Genomic DNA, 19632 nt, shown 5'->3' with positions numbered 1-19632 from the left:
ACTTTATATGGAGCTACCTTTGAAGAGCATTCAAAAACTGCAACTGAGATAAATTGCAACAGCTCAATTACTGGCAGGTATTACTGCTAGTACTGTACCACATTGTACCTATGTTTTTGACTCTACATTAGTCACTAATAGGTTTCTGAATACAATTGTTCTGCTGATTTTGATCTATAAAGATCTATGTAGTCACCACAAAGTTACTTATAGAACACTTTCCATCTGAATCAGCTAATTTACCAAATTCTTCCTGGAAAAAAATTGAGTCACACTTTACTTTTGGGTAGTAAGGAGGATGGTGGCAAGGTAGGGGACCTATTTCTCATCTGCTGCTCCAAGCCCACTCCTACTAACTAGGAAGTTCCTTCCAAAATTATTTTGGCTTCAAGTGCAGGGAAAGTTGGACAGCTGGTTTCTGCAGTGACACCTGTCTGCACAATGAATGACCAACACTTTTAAAAGTGCTTAGGAGACTGTTGATAAATGTTAGTTTAGTGCATTTTTGAAAGCGAGCCAGGCCTCTATGAAAAAAAACAGTATAGAACAGTGTTTCTCAACCTTCACAACTTTTAAGCTGTGAGGACTTCAACTGCCAGAATTCCTCAGCTGGCATGCTTTAACTGATTTAAACTGGAAAAAGGGAACAAGGTTCTGCCAGTTTGTCTGTTGCTGATTCTGTTACCACTGGATGTACAGGTTTGTAATTGTTTCTGCTAATAAAAGCTTTCACATGGTCATGTTTTAATTTTTTCATTATCTGAGAGAGGCAAAATTTTGCCTCTGTGCCTCTGACATGCTAGTCAGTTAATATAAGAGGCATCTAAACAAGCCATTTCAAGTACTGATAATACTGGCACATTAATAGAGCATGTCTGAACTGTTTGATTAACCTAGATTTAAATATCACCCCTTGATGCAGCCTCTAATTTTAACTCAAACCAAGCTTATCTGTCACAGTTTTCTTATATTTAGAAGAGGGGGAGTTCTTTCTCACTAAATTTAACTGTTGGTGTCCTTATTCTATTAGGGAAGGCACGATGAGATTGTGTGTAACGCCACCCTCCATTTATTCTAGTTTTACAAATTATCAGGCACATTTCTCTGCTATGATGGTAAGGAAGCCAAATATTAAATGCCTCTTATATCTAAGGTGACCAGATTTTAACATTGGTAAAGCGGGACACCATTGACTGGGGGGGGGGGGATGTTCTTGATTAAAAATTTTAAAAAACTGGGACTTTTTTAAAACGCTGCGGGACGCAGGACAAATTGTTAAAAATTGGGACTGTCCTGCCAAAAGCGGGACATCTGGTCACCTTACTTATATCTCATTCTTCCAGTCAAAATGACCCAGACATAGTTACATAATCTATATGATGACAACCTTGAAGATTATGCTGTTCTACAACCACTAATGATTTGAGGAAAAAAGTGATCAGGGAGACAATATTTTGATCTATTCCCATTAAATTTTCTATCATTTAGTTTCTAGATCACCAAAAAAAGAATCTATATCATGTCAGAACCTAATTCAGGTAAGCTCGTAATTATTTCTACTATGAAATATTTTATTATTTTAGCTAGAATTACTTCCCTTGAACATTCAGGTAATTCCCTTGAATATTTCTCATAAAAGATATACGACATGTTGAATAATGAGATTTGTTTAAAATTATTTTATTTATCCCAGTGGTTTCATTTCTCTCAGTATTTCAAACTTCAGTATCAGATCCAATACATTATTTTTTCCACTGCTATAAATAACACAAAGTTTAAGTACAGGTAGTCCTCAACTTATGACCATAACTGAACCCAAACTTTCTGTTGCTAAGTGAGACGGTTAAGTGAGTTTTGCACCATTTTATGACCTTTGTCACAGTTGTTAAGTTAGCTTAATACGATTGTTAAGTAATTCTGGCTTCCCCACTCCAATCAGTGGGGACCTTTCAGAAGGTCCCAAAAGATTATCACACAAGTGTTAAGTGAATTGCTGCAGTTCTTAAATTAGTAACACTTAAGTGAATCTGGCTTTCCCATTTATTTTGCTTGTGAGAAGGTCGCAAAAAGGGATCATGTGACCCCGGGACACTGCAACCATCATAAGTATGAGTCAGTTGCCAAGCTCTGAATTTTGATTACACGACCATGGGGGATACTGCAACATTTGTGAGTGTGCAAAAAGCTCATAAGTCATTTTTTCCAGTGTCATTGTAACTTTGAATGGTCACTAAACAAATTGCTTTAAGTCGAGGACTACCTGTAATTGGACAACAATGGATTTGTAAAACACTTGTACAGAAAAAATAAGGAACAACAAAGTAACTGACAAAAATCAATTTGGGAAAGAAAAATGCAATTCAACTGTAGTTAGGCTTTTCTTTTTTAGTGAAGGAAACATTTGGGAAATAAACATTTCAACATCTGCCAGATAAACATTAATTGAGCTTCTTACATAGTTAAATATAACACATGCAAAGTCATATACTAACAAAGATAACATAAAACAGATCTGAGGAAAGCTGATTATGTAGCTTCTTTTTAATCAGGCTTTAGGCCCATGAACAATGCTGACACTGTTTGTGACCTTTAGCGGAGGTGGAATAAATATGGTGCAGCTCTTCTAGACCTGCTCAATCTCTCTTCAGCTTTCAGTATCATTGACCATAGTATCATTGTAAATCAACTCCAGAGATTAGGAATGGGGAAACTATTGCAATATCCTCCCCCTTCCTCTAGGCCTAGGGTTAGTTTTGGGAGGAAGGATCAAGCTTGAGATCCTTCTTCTGCAGGGTCCCACAAGACTCAAGACTCTCCCACATTTATTTAACATCTACATGAGCCACTGAATGAAGTCATCCATCAGCATAGATCATAGCCTCAGTATTGGATAGTATCCAGCTTTATGTTTCACACCTGTTTGCACAGGTGATGCTCTGGTGATCTTGTCCCAGTGCCAGAAGATATAAGGGAACTGGGGAGGAATAGGCTTACACAAATCCAAGTGGCTTTGGATTCAAAGACCTTCTATTTTCAAGAACAATTATTAGATTTCAAGGATGATCCATACCTACAGTCTCGTGTTTAATTTGAGAGCCTTCCTGGACTCAGTTCTATGACCTGATGGTAGCCATGGCCAAGAGGACTTTTGCACTGATCCATAGTGTGTACTAAATATGATCTTTCATGAAAGGAGGGGAGCAGAAAACAGAATAACAGAGTTGGAAGGGACTTTGGAGGTCTTCTATCTAGTTCAACCCTCTGTTTAGGAAGGAAACCCTACACAAGCTTCTCACGAGCACTCATAACTTAATCATCTATTTGAACACTAAAACAATCCATCCAGGGCTAACCTTGAAAACTATTCAGAAGCTATGACCACTTCTCATTTTGCTACCCAAAACCTCAACTTTGTGCCCTGGCTATCAGTGAGCTTTTAACTGCAGTTCGAAATGCCAATTGTCACCTGTACAAAAATTAATGACTTAAGAACTGCTTTCTTCCATTGTTTCTGTCCAATCAGTGACATCTTGTGGGACCTAGGAATCAGGCCTTTGTTGTTTGTACCTGTGCCATGGAAGATCTTCTCCCTTAAATCCACATGGCACTGACCACACTGTTTTCTCAAATCTTTAAATTCCTGCTTCTCGCAACAAGCTGTGGGTTGGATTGGATTATAATTAATATTGGACCTATGTCTTATGACTGGGACTGGATTGTTTTGTTTTTCGAATCTGCCATCCAATATTGTTTATTTTTATTATCATTCTGTTGTTTTTAATCCAAAATGTAAGCTACCTAGAGGTGCCTTTGTGATTGAAACAGACTACAACTTGATTGATTGAATTAATTAATTATCATATTACCCTTTTATTTAAGTACTGTATAACCAAATAGTTTAGATAAGCACATGCTACAGAAGATAGTGCTTTATGGATAAACAAATCTGATTGGGAATTCCAATCTACCAAACAAGTTTGTTCAGGAACAAGAAACTCTATTTCCTCACCTTCTCTCAGCTACGGATTTCTGAACCAGCTGAACAGCCGTTTTCAACACTCATTAACCATTGTATAAAAATAGACTATTGTAGGGTCTTCAAAATAAGGATGCAATAATAAAATAATTTCGTTGGCTCAGCCAGCCCTTTATTTTCAAAGGCTAGAGCGATTCTTTTTCCTCGCTCAAGAAAGATGGAGAATATTCCTGCATCCCCCTCAAAAGTGTAGAGTTAAGAGTTAGTTGCCATAGGGAGAGGGAAGCGTAAACACGCGGCACTTCTTCATAATCAGTTTCTTTGCTGAACTAACGGAACTGAGCCCCACCGCCAGTGACGGATTAAGGCTCACTGGTGCCCTAAACACTGACAAATCTTGGTGCCCCCCTCCCCTCCTTTGTACATACTGTACAAATCTTCATTGGTTTTTTTTTCTTTCTCAACTTTGTGGTGCTCCCTTTGGGCTTGGTGCCCTAAGCACGTGCTTAGTCTGCTTAATGATTAATAAACCACTGTCTACCGCCGAAGGCACGGGGCAAAATTGAATGTGCCGCGAAAATGATAGGGGCGAGGCTATACTCCACCCGCCGCCCACATTGCCACTGTCAGACAAAAGTACAGTTAGCCATAACCGCGCTGCAACAATCAGGACGACTATTAGGTGGCAATAAAGAACCACGACAACTGTGCTGCTGCCGCCTAGGAGTCGCCCAGGTGTCGTAGCCCTGGATTTTCAGACGCTGCGCGGCGGGCCTCCCCAACATTTCTCTCTCCCCGCCTTTGCAGATTCGGCGCAAGCCCTAGTGGTTCCTCAGGATTCCAGTCTGGAGGACACCCCTCTTCTGTTGCCATGGCAAGATTCCAAACAGCTGGGAACCCTGGCGATGATGTCCAGCCAGCGCCGTCTGGCGTTGCAGCTCTCAGGTGAGTCGGGAGGGGATTGGCTAGAAGGCGTGCGCAACAAGCGTTTTTGCCCCCGCACTGTGGAGTGCCGTGGATCAGCTGGAGACCCGCGGGTCGTTCTTCCTCGGAGGAGACGTGCTAACGTGGAAGCAAGGGAAATCCGGGGATTTTTGCGATCCTACAAACTTTGTTTTTCTGGGTCGCCATGTCTCAGCTGTGGAGTCCGACCTTGGACAATGGCACCCTGCGGATGCGAACACGGTTGGATTTTCAAAATTACCTGGATTCGGACTGGGAACTGGGCTGTAAGTTAGCGCCAATTTAAAGTCAGAGCTCTGATCGAGGCAGACGCTTCAGTCAAGCGATTTGGGATTTTAGGATTAATTTCACTTAATTTACTATATTTTATTGCTAATGTAAAAGGAAGAGAAAGGCATTTCTGAAATTATTTGCCTCGGGTTCCAGAATAAATTTACATAAGCATAATTCTATGTAGACTTCTTTTAAAATAACACTATCTAAAGGGACTGTCGCAATAGTAAAGGAATATAGTTCCTCTGTTCAATCATTTACATAGCAGCAAAATTATATGGATGTGAAACCCCTGCCTGCCAAATATGTATTAGCGGTGGAATTTCAAATTCCAATGTCACATTATTGGACCTTGAACAATATGTTTTCTTTCTTGGGAAATAGCATTGTTTATTTCAGTACAGACAATAGCAAAAAAAAATCTACTTTAAGTTTTCCAGGATGTAATCACAAAACTAATAGGAGTTAATTCTGGAACAAGTAGATGAATTAGTACAGTACTCTAAACTTCCATGAAGTGTCCCTCTCTCTCATCAATATATTACCATCTTGTTAGTTAGAAGGTTTTAAGTCACTGCAGAGAAACATTATAGTAAGTCGGCCTTGGAATGTATGCTGAAATTATTTAGTCCAAACCCCATTTACTGTAGCATTCCAAATTCCAACTGCAGCATTCCTGAGCAATGATTGCCCAGCCTCTGCTATTTTTCAAAAAGGAAAGTTTGCTTCTCATTGTTGAATTTCTGAGACAGGCAGTTGCCACCAAACAGGCAGTTGCCACCAAAAAGTGAGAATGGTAAACAAAAAGCCAGTTTGCACATTTGTACAAAAAGTCCTTGACTTAGAATCATAACTGATCCTGGCAGTTGGTCTTAAGTTGTGATAGTTGTAAAGTGAGTCATGTGACCAATCCAGTTTTACAACCTTTTTGTGGTGGTCATTAAGCAAAAAACATGGTCATTAAATGAAACCATTGTTTGCTATGGGCAATTTTTTTGCCAGAAACTGGATGTGAATGCCAGGTTTTGGCAAAAATCCTAATCACATGAATGCAAGACACTGTAAATGGTTGTAAATGCAGGTCAGTTGCCAAGCACCCAAAACATGGTTACATGTTTGCAGGAGGACTTCCAAACTGTCAGGACTTCCAAAGCTGTCAGGACATCCAAACAGCATTGCAAGTACCTTTTTGTTGGGGAGTGTCCCTTATAACTTTGAATGGTTGCTAAGCAACTAAATTGAGGACAACCTGTATATAGGAACACATGGGATGAAAGAAAGCCAAATTTGAATCCAAAGACGGTATAATTTTGGGAATATATCTGAATGGTCCAAGATTGTTAAATATAATGGCTGTTGTGCATAACAACCCTGTATAATGTTAAGTTTGTGGGAAATTTCAACCAAGTTTCATTTCCCAAGTATAAGACTGATACTTGTACTATTAGAAAGTTTTTCTGTAATATTTAATTAAAAGTTTTTCTTTCCAGACCTTTAAAGGTTACCAGATACACACTCCCCCCACCCTCAAAATAATAACCAAATCAGCTGAAAGGACTTTGAAGGATGGATTCAGAATGGGTATAATAGATATAATTTGTAACACTTATGTTGTCATTTCTCATAACTCCTAGTGGATTTTTGGTGTTTATAGGGAGAGATAAGATTTTAGAGATGGGTTTACAGAAACTAAGAGAAGATATTGAAATAAAAAGATATTTGCTTTTAAGAGATAATGATAAGCTCTTAATGTTGATTATACTTGCTGGAGATGAGCAGAGTTTCCTTTTTTCTTTTTCTGCACTTTTTAAATTTTCTTTAATGTATCTCTTTATTTTGTATGAGTATAAATTTTATTTGTACAATACCATTTCTAATAAAATTATTGGGAAAATATAATAATCACCAAATTTCACTGTGGAGAGGGGGTAGAGGATTCAGTGTATTTTATTGTCTCCATTATTGCAAATTGGCATATTTTGAGTATTATCTCAACCTGGCTAATATTGTAGCACAACATTTAAACATTCTTACCTTTCCCAGGCAGAGGCACAACCCTCCAATATTAGGGTAAGTATTCTAAAAGCCCATTAGCAAAGCATATGCAATTCCAGGAATATAAACACAACGGTATGTATACCGTATTTTCTAAAGTAATATTTGGAATAGCTGTAAACAAGGTTGACTCACCCTTCCATCCTGCTGAGGTCAGAAAAATGGGGACCTGGATTGTTGAGGGCAATGCGCTGACTCTGTGAACTGCTTAGAGAGGGCTATAAGCACTGTAAAGCAGTATATAAGTGTTGTGACTCAGCAGATGTCTTCTGTGAGTCTTTTCGGGATACAAGATTCATTATGCAGCTGGGGCTTGTTAGGGGAGGTTTGGAGATAAAAGGACAGATGCTGCCACGCCCTAGTTGCAGCAGTCAACGTTCCTTCATGCGTACAACATTACTTGTTACACTTGGATAAGTGCTTTGGTGTTTCCTGTAACCCTGATTTAAGGCTACGCTTGGAGAAGTGCATTGCTTGTAAGAGTTGTTTTGTTTTCATTCCGTTATTTGGTCAGAGACTGTATTTATGTTATTTTTGGGCTCGAAGCCAGTTTGAACTGAGAACTGATAAAGAAAGTTCCTTTTAAGTTTATTTGTCTTGCCGTTTGTTAAGAGCCGTGAAGGGGGGACAGAACAGATTGACTCCTGCCTGATAAGCCTTAATTTCAGTAATTATGGAACAATTAATGGCTGAAAATAGATTAATGGCACAGCAAATCGCAATGTTGTCAGATCAAGTTCAACAGTTGCAGAGAGATGCAAAAAAACCTAGCCAAGGAGGAAGTGCCCAGTAGCCATGCCAGATAAATATGATGGGAGTCTGGCCATGATTGCTGGGTTTCTGGGACAATGCCAGCTGTTCCTGAGCCTGAGAGCGGAGGACTTTCCCACTGGCCGGACGAAGGTGGGATTCATTATCAGCTTGCTCTCAGGCACAGCTGCCCGTTGGGCCACCCCCTTGTTAGTTCAGCAGAGCCCTTTGTTGGATGACTTCCAGGGCTTCTGCCAGTATTTCAAACGGATGTTTGAAGATCTGATCAAGGGGGAAACAGCTGCTAGAAGTTTGAAATCACTGCAGCAGGGGAGTGGTTCATTGCAGGACTATGTGTCTGAATTCAGGCTACATAGCCAGGATTCCACATGGAATGAACAAGCTCTAATGGACACGTTCCAGGATGGATTGTCTGAGGCCTTGCAGGCTGAACTGGCGAGGGTGGACAGGCCACCAACGTTCAACGCATTGGTCCACTTGTGCCTCCAGATAGACGCCCAGCTGCAGAGGCGAAAGCCTCACCGTGTATTCCAGGAGACCACTAGCATGCTGGTTCAGCAAGGAACTGCAGTGGACTGGGAGGAGCCCATGGAGTTGGGTGCTGTCAGACCTCAAGTGTCATGGACAGAGATGGACAGATGACGTGCAGAGGGATTGTGTTTTTACTGTGGAGATCTTGGACACTTGGCAGGGAGCTGCCCCAAGAAGAACAGAAGGGTTGCACGGACTGCAGCCGTCCCTTAGCAACGCACGATCAAGTTGGACAACCAGCACGTTGGTGTGGCCGTGTTACCCCGTTCGCACAAGATAGCGTGCGTTCGGGGGGTGTGGAGTCGCAGGGCAGATGCCCTACCGAGTAAAGTAAAGAACTCCGACCCTGCGAACTCGCTTCCACCTCGGACTGTTCTACCCGTTGCATCCTGCGCTGCCATTGGTCATCCTGTGAGCATGCAGACTCTGATACGGGATGCGCAGCGGGGTGATGACTGGGTGGAGCAACAAAATGCAGAAGTGAGGCCAGCGTCCCCATGGACTTTGGAAGGGGATCTTTTGAAGTGTCGGGGCCGGCTCTATGTTCCCGCAGGGCACATCCATCGATGGGTGCTCACACAGATTCATTGCATATCTGCGTTAAGACATTGGGGGTTTGTTCGGACATTGCGCCTGGCTTCCCGTCAATTTTGGTGGCCCCATCTGAAAAATGACGTACGGAGGTGCGTGAAGTCACGTGCCCAGTGTCATTGGGCCAGGTCTACAAGGAGAACTCCGCCGAGATTCCAGCCATTGTCGACTCCAGTCCCCACAGCACTGGACTTTGTCTGTAGGGTCCCAGAGAGGTACCAGGGTCTTGGACTGTGCTCCGGGGAGGCTGTCACCAACCCTTCTGGGCCACACCCCAATCATCGAAACCAGGGGAAGGGCTCTGCGGGAGGGGATTGCGTGGTGGCTCGGCAGGAGTCGGTAGAGCTGCCGTCAACCTCTGACGGAAGGGGGGTTGGTGGGTCGGCCGTGCAGAGGGTGGAGGACCCTGGACAGGGTGTTAAGGCTCAGCCGAAGTCAGTAGAGGTGCCATCAACCTCCAATGGTAGGGGGGGCTGGTGGGTCGGCCTTGCAGAGGGTAGAGGACCCTGGACAGGGTGTTCAGGCTCGGCCGAAGCTGGTAGAGGTGCCATCAACCTCCGATGGTAGGGGGGCTGGTGGGTTGGCCTTGCGGAGGGTGGATGACCCTGGACGGGGTGTCGACGCCGGGAAGGGCGGAAGGAAACATGGTGGCCACCGGATACCTAAAGAATTCTGATTCAAGGGGGCTATGCCTCCAGAGGTTTGGGATTCATGAAAAAGGCATCAAGGGAAATGGGTGCTGGTCATCTTGTTACACTTGGATAAGTGCTTTGGTGTTTCCTGTAACCCTGATTTAAGGCTACGCTTGGAGAAGTGCATTGCTTGTAAGAGTTGTTTTGTTTTCATTCCGTTATTTGGTCAGAGACTGCATTTATGTTATTTTTGGGCTCGAAGCCAGTTTGAACTGAGAACTGATAAAGAAAGTTCCTTTTAAGTTTATTTGTCTTGCCGTTTGTTAAGAGCCGTGAAGGGGGGAACAGAACAATAAGTCTACGTGCTATTGCTATTGCTATACCCCCACTGCATCAGTACTCTGTAGAACAGATCAATACTACATTCTCTCAGATATGAAATTGTCAAACAGCTAAATTTCGTGTTGCTGCAATAAGATTGAGACAACATATGATGCAAATCTGAATACTGTTATGGATAGTCCTCACTTATTGACTAAAGTTTAGACCTGCAACTCTATCACTAAATGACACTTATCATTAAATGAAATCTCACATGACTGTGCTGCACTTATGACATCAATTCTGGCTACTATATATCTATTTTTCCTTTCTAATTAAGTTTTTTATGTAAATAACCAAGTATTTATATAAAAGTAATGTAATTAATGGTAATTAAGTGAATGAACTTGACTGGCTGGCTGTATTCCGTGTTTCACTGAAAAGTTAGTCTAATAGTTAAGAGATGTCACTGTGTTATTTTATAAACTTAAGTTTGTAGCACATTATAAAATGTTCGACTGACATGAACTCCTATTGGGGTTTTCAGATGGTCAGATAGGAAATTCATTTGGGTCCTGTCAAGAAAAGAAAATTTTCCCCTTTCATCATGCACCAGACCGATTAGGTAATCAGTTCGCACCAATTAAAGGGGATCCTGACCGTGGACCAGGAACTTATAATCATGCAGAGGTAACTAGTGTTCCTTTTCATTTTTCTTTATTTTTCATTTTTCTTTATTCTTTAGAAAGGATATTTACTATTCAGATTACATTGATAACTTTTGCTTCCAAAATTCAAATATATTGCAAATAAAAGCTATGTCTCTGGTCTTAGAAAATTGATAATTAGAGAATATTTCCAAAGATTTGAGACACCACAGTTGAACCTCATAGTATTTTCACACGATGACTCTGTGGCTTGATACTCTCTTTCATTTCTACCTACTTCACATGATTGCTTCCAGAAAAAAAATCCATGAATACAAGTTCTGTTATTTAGACTAATGAATCCTATAGTATATGTATTAACGTTTTTAGCTCTGTAGTTTTCCACCCAGAATCTTTTCCTTGTAAGATGAGCAGCTATCTAAATTGGTTTAATAAATAATAAGTGGGAAAACAAACGGAGTGCACCATTTCTTCAACCATTCTTCTAAGTGGCTCAAATTATTCCAATAAGCTGGGGGGAAATTGGTTAATTGCTTTGAGAAAATTCAGTTTTAAAAAAAGTTAAATTTAAGTAGGGTATTACATTGTAATTATTTTATTTTATTATACACCACCAAGCTCCAACATTGACTTTTGATTTGTCTGTATAATATAATTAAGTGTCATTATGATTTTGTATTTCTTTATACTACTCAGGCTTTCGCTCTGAATACCCAAGATTTACTTTTTATTAACTTCTTCTCAGTAGAAATCTTTTGCCGACTCTATTATGCTGCTAAACATTGTTCTTCCCCCCCCCCAATTATTATAGTGTAGAATAACTTTAACATTTCTTTTAATATGTAGAGGAACAATCTTATATATAACTTGGCTAAGAGACCACAGAGTATCAAAGGCTACAGCATGGGAGCAAGAACAACACCACGTTTTGTAATAATAAACAAGGTAAAAACATTTTCCATATATATTCTCTATAGTACGAGTTCTCTTCTGCAGGAAGAAATCCTTCAGCAGACAACTCTTGCAGCCAATGTGCCTTGTACACACAGAAGAAATTCACTTTCTATGCTGTGGGAAGGGCTTCTTTGTACTCTAAAATTTAAATTTAAACTTAAATAGAATGCCAAAATATTTCCACCACAGCCATCATTACAAACCAGAGTGGCTCAGAGACAAGTTTAACCTTTCACAATTCATGTTTCATGCTTCTCTAGAAGAAAACAGTAAAGGTAGAAATGTTTATATTACTTATATTCTTTATGTGAAACCCCACCCCCTTCACCAAAATGGCTGTGCATAGCCGTTAGGTGGCTAAAATACTAAACTGTATATATGCACATTTAGGTAAATAGTGTTCTGTATACCCTCTCGGAGGCGGCGATCGATCCCAATCACGAACGGACTCCGCGGCAGGGTGGGGGCAGCAGTGGCAGCCGCCCGCAGATAACCTCCACGCGGTTCAGGGGCTTCTGCTGGGCGGCGGGAGCCCCGGAAGCGAGAGGAAGTTTTCTGCGGGCGGCTGCAGCTGCCCCCACCCTCTCGGAGGCGGCGATCCCAATCACGAACGGACTCCGTGGAAGGGTGGGGCCCGTGGGGGCAGCAGCAGCCGCCCGCAGATAACCTCCACACGGTTCAGGGGCTTCTGCCGGGTGGCGGGAGCCCCGGAAGCGAGAGGAAGTTGTCTGCGGGCGGCTGCCAGTGCCCCAACCTCTCCTCCTGCCGCGGTGATCCATTTTGATTCACGAACAGACTCCGCGGCAGGAGGAGAGGTTGGGGCGCTGGCAGCCGCCCACAGACAACTTGCAAGCGGTTCAGGGGCTTCTGCTGGGCGGCAGGAGCCCCGGAAGCGAGAGGAAGTTGTCTGCGGGCGGCTGCCAGCGCCCCAACCTCTCCTCTTGCCGCGGCGATCCATTTTGATTCACGAACGGACTCTGCGGCAGGAGGAGAGGTTGGGGCGCTGGCAGCCGCCCGCAGACAACTTCCAAGCGGTTCAGGGGCTTCTGCTGGGCGGCGGGAGCCCCGGAAGCGAGAGGAAGTTGTCTGCGGGCGGCTGCCAGCGCCCCAACCTCTCCTCCTGCCGCGGCGAGCGGAAAATTCGATTAGAATTAGATTACTCACCAGTCAGCGCAGCTGCAATCTCTTTCGTCTTTTGGCGAAAGGAAATGGAGACTCGCGCAGGCATGCTGAAAATTTCCCATCCCAGCCAGCTCACTGATTGGCTGGAGTCCAGGCCAATCCAATCAGTGAGCGGCAGGCTGGGCTGGCTTAAATTTGAAGGAGGTAAAAGGCTAAAAGCACGCTTTTTTTGGCGCTCGCCGCTCCCGCCCATCAGCTGCTAGCTTGCTGGGCTGGCTCATCTGGTAGGATAGAGAACAGAACGATGAGCCAGCCCAGCAAGCTAGCAGCTGATGGGCGGGAGCTGCGAGCGCCAAAAAAAGCGTGCTTTTTAAAAAAGCGTGCGGGACGCGGGAAAATGCATTGGAAAGCGGGGGTGTCCCGCCAAGGTCGGGACGTCTGGTCACCTTATACATACACAGTATATAATATTACACCTGTATATATATGTTGCACCTTACACTGGCACTATGTAAAATCTCAATTCACTTCAGAAAAGCCCCAGAAAGAGAATCAAGCTTTTTTTATGTAACATTGGCACACCCATCTTGCAGCATTCATATCATATGGTGGATAATTTTATACACCCAAAATACTTCATCACACATTAAATTATTCTAATAAGACATCAAACTAGAAAGGAATCTAATATAACTGTGCAGTATTTTGAATTTATTTAGACAGACATCCTTCATGAAACTAAAGCAACAATTTCTTTTTTCAGGATTGCACAGTTGTAATCCTGTTGTGTTGGAGTCACTGTTAATGCAAAAAAGTGTACAAAAATATTAAATTGGATTTTAATTACCGTTCCAGATTTATTTACAGATTATTCGGTTTTTATGGAGTTTGACAGAGTTAAAGATCAAGATTATTCACTCAGTTTTAACTGTAAGCTAATTGGAGTGTTTATGGACTTCAAACAACATTCTTTATAATTTCATTTTATGCTCTCTTTTTTTTTAGCATTTGACCCCTGCGCCTACAACATATCAATCAATATGGATCAAAGAACACAAGCATAAGACTGCTCATTTCCCATTTCTCAGCAATGTACCACGGTTTTTAGAGCAGGTTCAAGATAGAGAACTCTTTCCTGGGTACTGTTTTTCATTTCTTAAATTAAAAACTGGCTATTAGAAATGGAACCTGAAAAATAAAGTAAGTTCAGTGCTAAGGAGCATAGGCAGGAAAAAATGTATGTTTTGAGTTTCCTTTTGCTTTTCATTTAATTTTGGAAAGGATTTAACTATGCATAAGCTGGAAATTGTATGGTTTAGTTACCGTATTTTTCAGAGTATAAGATGCACCAAGATTTTGCAGAGGCAATTTTTTTAAAAAGTAAGTAGGTAAGAGGGATAGAGAGGGAGAGAAAGAGAGAGAAATACAGTAGGTAGGAGAGAGAGAGAGAGTAGTTAGGTAGATAGGTAGATAAAGGAATAGAGAGAGAGTGTAGGTAGGTAGATAGGGGGAGAGAGAGTGTAGGTAGGGAGATAGGTAGAGGGATAGAGAGAAATAGAGAGAGAGAGAAATACAGTAGATAGGGAGGGAGGAACAGAGAGAATAGTTAGGTTGGTAGGTAGAGGGATAGATAGTTAGAGAGAGAAATACGGTAGGTAGGTAGGTAGGTAGGTAGGTAGGTAGGTAGGTAGGTAGGTAGATGTTTCCAGGTGTATTTATCCATGTGCTGGAGAAGGAAATTGCTGACAATCTGCAGCACCTAAGACTTTGTTTCTGCTGGCACAGCACTTGACCAATGTAATTCTCATCAATCAGTTAAAGAGCATTCCAAAAGGAAAAAAAAAGTTTTTGCACTCTGCAAACCTCCCAAAAATGGGCCCATTTTCGCTTCGGGGGGGAGGCGAAAACGAGCCTGGATTTTGTCAAAAAAATTTGGAGCCTTATGGAGGCTTATAGAGTGCTGCTGGGGGGAGGGTTAAAATATTCTTGTTTTTGCTCATTTCTCCCCTCCCCAGCCCCCAGGAACTCTTTGAAAGCCTCCATAAGGCTTTGCACAGCCATTTTGGTGAAGGGGTGGGGCTTTAGGGGGCAAAAAATGCTATATTCGATGTATAAGACACATCCAGATTTTCAGCCTTTTTTGGGAGGGAAAAAAAGGTGCATCTTATACTCCGAAAAATACGGTAGTCATGAATATATCTGAAGAACAAAGTAACCTTTAGCTATCATTTATATGTCTGAATATCACTATGGGGCTTCCATAGTGTCAGTGGGACTCATGTACTTAGAGATTTTGTTGGATTTATGGGATGGCATAATTGTCATCTTGTGCTGTTTGGGGGGCTTTTCAGCAACTATTTTAACAAACGCTAGTAACTCTCCAAAAATTTTCTGTGTTGAAATGAAAACCTGATACATCTTAATGGTATGTTGACGGTATATAAATCCGTCCCAATACAGCAGCGAAATTACAGTTGTACGAGCCATAGGATTTTTTTCATTTGAAAAAAATGCAGGTAGGAATGGGGGGACAACAGAACCCAAATATAAATATGTTTTGCTAATCTGTGGCATACTTTTTGCATTACATTGAAATGTCATTTGATTGTAAATTATTGACGGAGACTAATTTTCTAGTAATTGACTGCATGCAAGATTGCATTCTCGGAGCCTTTCTGTCTAAAGAGCTTAATAAAATGCATTCTTTTTCATCATAAAGTTTTAAACCTTTACCCAATTCCAGATATATATAGAGAGGGGGGGAGGGAGAGGTTTGTATGTCTGTGTTTATTTATTATCAAATGAAGAGAAAAAAGAGACGACAGGATATACTACAGCAAAAAAAATTATTAAATCCTATTCTTTTTGATTTATGCAACTTATAAAAATTATTTTGGAGCCCTGATGGTGCAATGGTTAGAATGCAGTATTGTAGGCAAACTCTGCCCCCAGCCTGGAATTTGATTCTGACAGCAGTCAAGATTCATTCAGCATTCCATCCTTCCAAGGTCGGTTGGTTGGTAAAATGGGACCCAGTTTATTGGGGGCAATATACTGACATGGTAAACTACCCAGAGATTGCTCTAAAGCACTATGGGGTGGTATATGAGTCTAAGTGCTATTACTATTATGTTGTGACTCAGCAGATGTCTGCTGTGAGTCTTTTCGGGATACAAGATTCATTATGCAGCTGGGGCTGGTTAGAGGCAAGTTTAAAGATAAAAGGACGGATGCTGCCACGCCCTAGTCGCAGGAATCAACGTTCCGTCGTGTGTACAACATTGCTTAATACACTTGGATAAGTGTTTTGGTGTTTTCCTGTAACCCTGATTTGTGGAGACTTTGGAAGAAGTGCATTGCTTGTAAGAGTTTTGTTTTGCATTCTTGTCGGAGACTTGTATTTATGTTATTTTTGGGCTCGAAGCCAGTTTGAACTGAGAACTGATAAAGAAAGACTTCCTTTTAAGTTTGTCTGCTTGCATTTGTTAAGAGCCAGAAGGGGGGACAGAACACTATTATATTGCTATTATGAATGGAAAGTTATAACTTTTTTTAACAGTTTAACCAATCTAGCACTACTATTAAAAAGCACAATATATATTGATATGTTTATTTTATATAGTATATATAGCATAAAAACTGCAGTATAAGTAGCCCTCAACTTATGACCACAATTGAGCCCAAAATGTATGTTGTTACGTGAGAAATTTGTTAAGTAATTTTTCCCTCATTTTACAACTTTTCTTGCCACATTTGTTTAGTGAATCATTGTAGTTGTTAAGTTAGTAACATGGTTGTTAAGTGAATCTGCATTCCCCATTGAGTTTACTTATCAGACGATTGCAAAAAGGGTCACATGAACCTGGGACACTGCAGTGGTCATAAATATGAGTCAGTTGCCAAGCAACCAAATTTAAATCACATGACCATGGTGATGCTACAACAGTCATAAATGTGAAATATGATCGTGTCTCTTTTTTCAGTGCTGTTGTAACTTTAGACGGTCACTAAAGAAACTGTTGTAAGTTGAGGACTATCTGTATACAACAGAAAATAATACGTTTTGAACAACTTGTCTGTTCTCTCTCCTGTCTCTTCAGACCTGGAACTTACAACCCAAACAAGTTGCCACACAGACATGTCAGCTGGCCAGGGAAGTTTGGTTCCCCAGACTGGTCTTTGGTTCCAATGCCACAAAGAAGAACTTTCAGAGCTGAGGTATGAAATTTGGGGTTAAACGTGTTATCAGTTTGGAATGACAGAAATGTTTCATTTCTTGAAATAAATTAATGTATTTTCTTGTACTTGAGCAACAGCTTACAAGAAACCACATGGCAGCCTACAACTACAATGCCAGTGATGGCTAACCTTTTTATCACCGTGCACACCCACAATGCAATGCGTGTACGCCCACTTTCCCCCTGCCCCTGTGCATGCACATGGACCCCCCTGCATGTGTGCATAACCCCCAAGTGCGCCCCCATGTGCATGCACACATGACCCCTGCACGTGTGTCCCCCCTGTGCATGCACACACGTCTCCCATATGTGCCCACACACGTGCCCCTACAGACCTTTATATGGTTTTGCCGCTCTTTGAGACTCTTGTCCAGCAACTCAACATGATAATATTAAATAGAAGAAAATGGTTATTCTTGTTAAGCTATATTGAACCACAACCAGTAGATTTATGCTGGGGAAAGGAATACACAGTTGTTCACCAATAATGAGAAAGGAGAGAAAGAAGAGGGAATGGAAAAGTCAAGTTATATACTGTGGAGTATAGTCATTGCTCCTCACTGATACTCCTCTAACGAATAAGATCATTAAAACCCATCTTTTTTAATGGGATGTTTTTGAAACAGTCTTGATTTTTGTAACTTCTTGGAAACATCCATGGTATTTTCTTGCAGAATGTCTTGCAATTATAGAAATGGTTTGACATTACTTTCTTCTGGGATACTTTTCAACTTCAGTCTAGTGCTGAAAGGTGGTGGTGGCGCAGTGGTTAGAATGTAGCACTGCAGAGTACTTCTGTTGAGTGCCAGCTGACTGCAGTTCGGCACTTTGATTCTCACTGGCTCAAGGTTGACTCAGCCTTCCATCCTTCTGAGGTCAGTAAAATGAGGACCCAAATTATTGGGGGCAATATGCTGATGTTTAGAGAGGGCTGTAAAGCATTTTGAAGCGGTATATAAGTGTAAGTGCTATTGCTAGTGGGTGCCCAACGTCACACAGCTTAACAAGAACTTGCCCCCAATCCAACACATTATTATTATACCATGCTAGCTCTGCTACAAGAATTATAATGGTATAATAGTATAAATTTATCTCACTAATGTATTTATTGTAATTATCTTTTAAAAGCTAACTTGTATCTCTTCCTGCAGAATTTCTTTACCTGAAGTATTTTGTAGTGATAGGTAAGGAGCTAAGGGGGGACACTATTGATTACTATTCGGTTGGGGAAACCTTCCCAACCTAGACTAGGAAGTTGGAAAATATTCCAGAAGAAAAATAACAAGCCATACTCCTACCATGCCAATCAAACTCCCCTCCAAAATAATTCATAGTTTTTAATTATTTGTATAATGATTGTGTGATTAGTACTAATAATACAATAAGACAGCAATTATGTACAGTTAATATTTTTTAATTTTGTTTTATTTCAGCTGATTTCAGATAAAGAATTCAAGAAATATCGGAATTTGGTGGCCTATCTGAGTATATATTACAGTGATTAATTCTTGTGGCTGAATATATTTCCTGTCCTACATACTTAGATCACTAATTTACTTTTTATCATTAGACAGAATTAGAGCATTTTTAATTAATTTGTTACTTGGATTCAATATAAATACTATTTCATAAAGAGTTTTTTTGTTACCTTTTAAAGGCTTCTTTTTTCCTAATGTTCTCTGCTATTTCAGTATAAAACCTTTACTCTTTCGAAGTTGCTTCAAATGTTTGGATTTTGCCAAAAGCCACATCTGTTAAAATATTTCTGGTTTCGAACAGTTTAGCTAGAGAAATGCTTAAGAGAAATATAGATTTTTAAAGTATAATTTCTATTTATATGTCAGTTTAGATCCTAAAGCTCACAAAAGTCATGCCAAATTGGAGAAATTATTATGGGAACAAGCATGTATTGATTAAAATTGAAAATATTTTGTCCTGCTACTCCACTGCACTGGCCAATATTTTTTGAAACACAAAAGTATTAGAAGAATGTGCCATATGATCTGATATGGTCTTATGATACCACTTCTTGGACTGCATTTTCTGCATGTAACTGAGAATGGAAATTTCATGAAATATATATGCAATGACATTTTTAGAACTATTTTAGCACAGTGTTCTTTTCTGTCTGCTGCAGAGAAGACAAACTTCATTCGTACTGAACAAGAAACCCACTTTGTGGGTCTAAGCATGTAGGATTTCCCACTCAAGGAAAGATTTCCATACTATATTCTTGTAGGAGAAACCATGCTTTTCATTCAACCTGAACTGAGCTGTAGCTATTGTATTTAGGAACTAGATTTGTACCGTACAATTTTTAACCTTCTGTATTCTGCAGTATGGGAGAAAATACATGAGTAATAAAAACGTATTACAATTTCTAATCAGTTTTGTGAGATAATATACCAAACTTATAGCAGACAATGGCTCTGCCGATGTAGCAGGATGCTTAAATATTTCTCTGCACACCACTTTATAAAAAGATATTTTAAGTTCATTTTATATATTCTTGATTTCTCCAAAAATTATATTTCATT

At 40.7% G+C, this 19632-nt stretch overlaps 1 protein-coding gene across 3 annotated transcripts; it reads left to right on the top strand.

The window, feature by feature from the left end:
* The first annotated feature begins 1510 nt into the window (after nucleotides 1–1510).
* On the top strand, nucleotides 1511–18730 carry CIMAP3 (ciliary microtubule associated protein 3). 3 transcript variants are annotated; one of them, XM_087719990.1, is made up of 7 exons: nucleotides 1521–1538; nucleotides 4784–4921; nucleotides 10661–10803; nucleotides 11628–11726; nucleotides 13863–13996; nucleotides 16958–17075; nucleotides 18529–18730. In XM_087719990.1, exons 2-7 carry the CDS (start codon nucleotides 4882–4884, stop codon nucleotides 18598–18600), a joined length of 606 nt encoding a protein of 201 aa, XP_087576116.1. In that variant the 5' UTR covers nucleotides 1521–1538; nucleotides 4784–4881; the 3' UTR covers nucleotides 18601–18730. The 3 variants fall into 3 exon arrangements, with proteins under 3 accessions (XP_087576118.1, XP_087576116.1, XP_087576117.1); XM_087719992.1 differs by lacking the exon at nucleotides 13863–13996 and having other exon boundaries at nucleotides 1511–1538; XM_087719991.1 differs by lacking the exons at nucleotides 1521–1538; nucleotides 4784–4921 and adding an exon at nucleotides 4931–5205.
* The last annotated feature ends 902 nt before the right edge of the window (nucleotides 18731–19632 follow it).

The sequence above is a fragment of the Thamnophis sirtalis genome, unplaced genomic scaffold, assembly GCF_051295495.1.
Source record: "Thamnophis sirtalis isolate CommonGarterSnake01/CBP01778 unplaced genomic scaffold, rThaSir2_p1.2 scaffold_7, whole genome shotgun sequence".
Lineage (NCBI taxonomy): Eukaryota > Metazoa > Chordata > Lepidosauria > Squamata > Natricidae > Thamnophis > Thamnophis sirtalis.
This window is presented reverse-complemented; position numbering and strand designations above follow the sequence as displayed.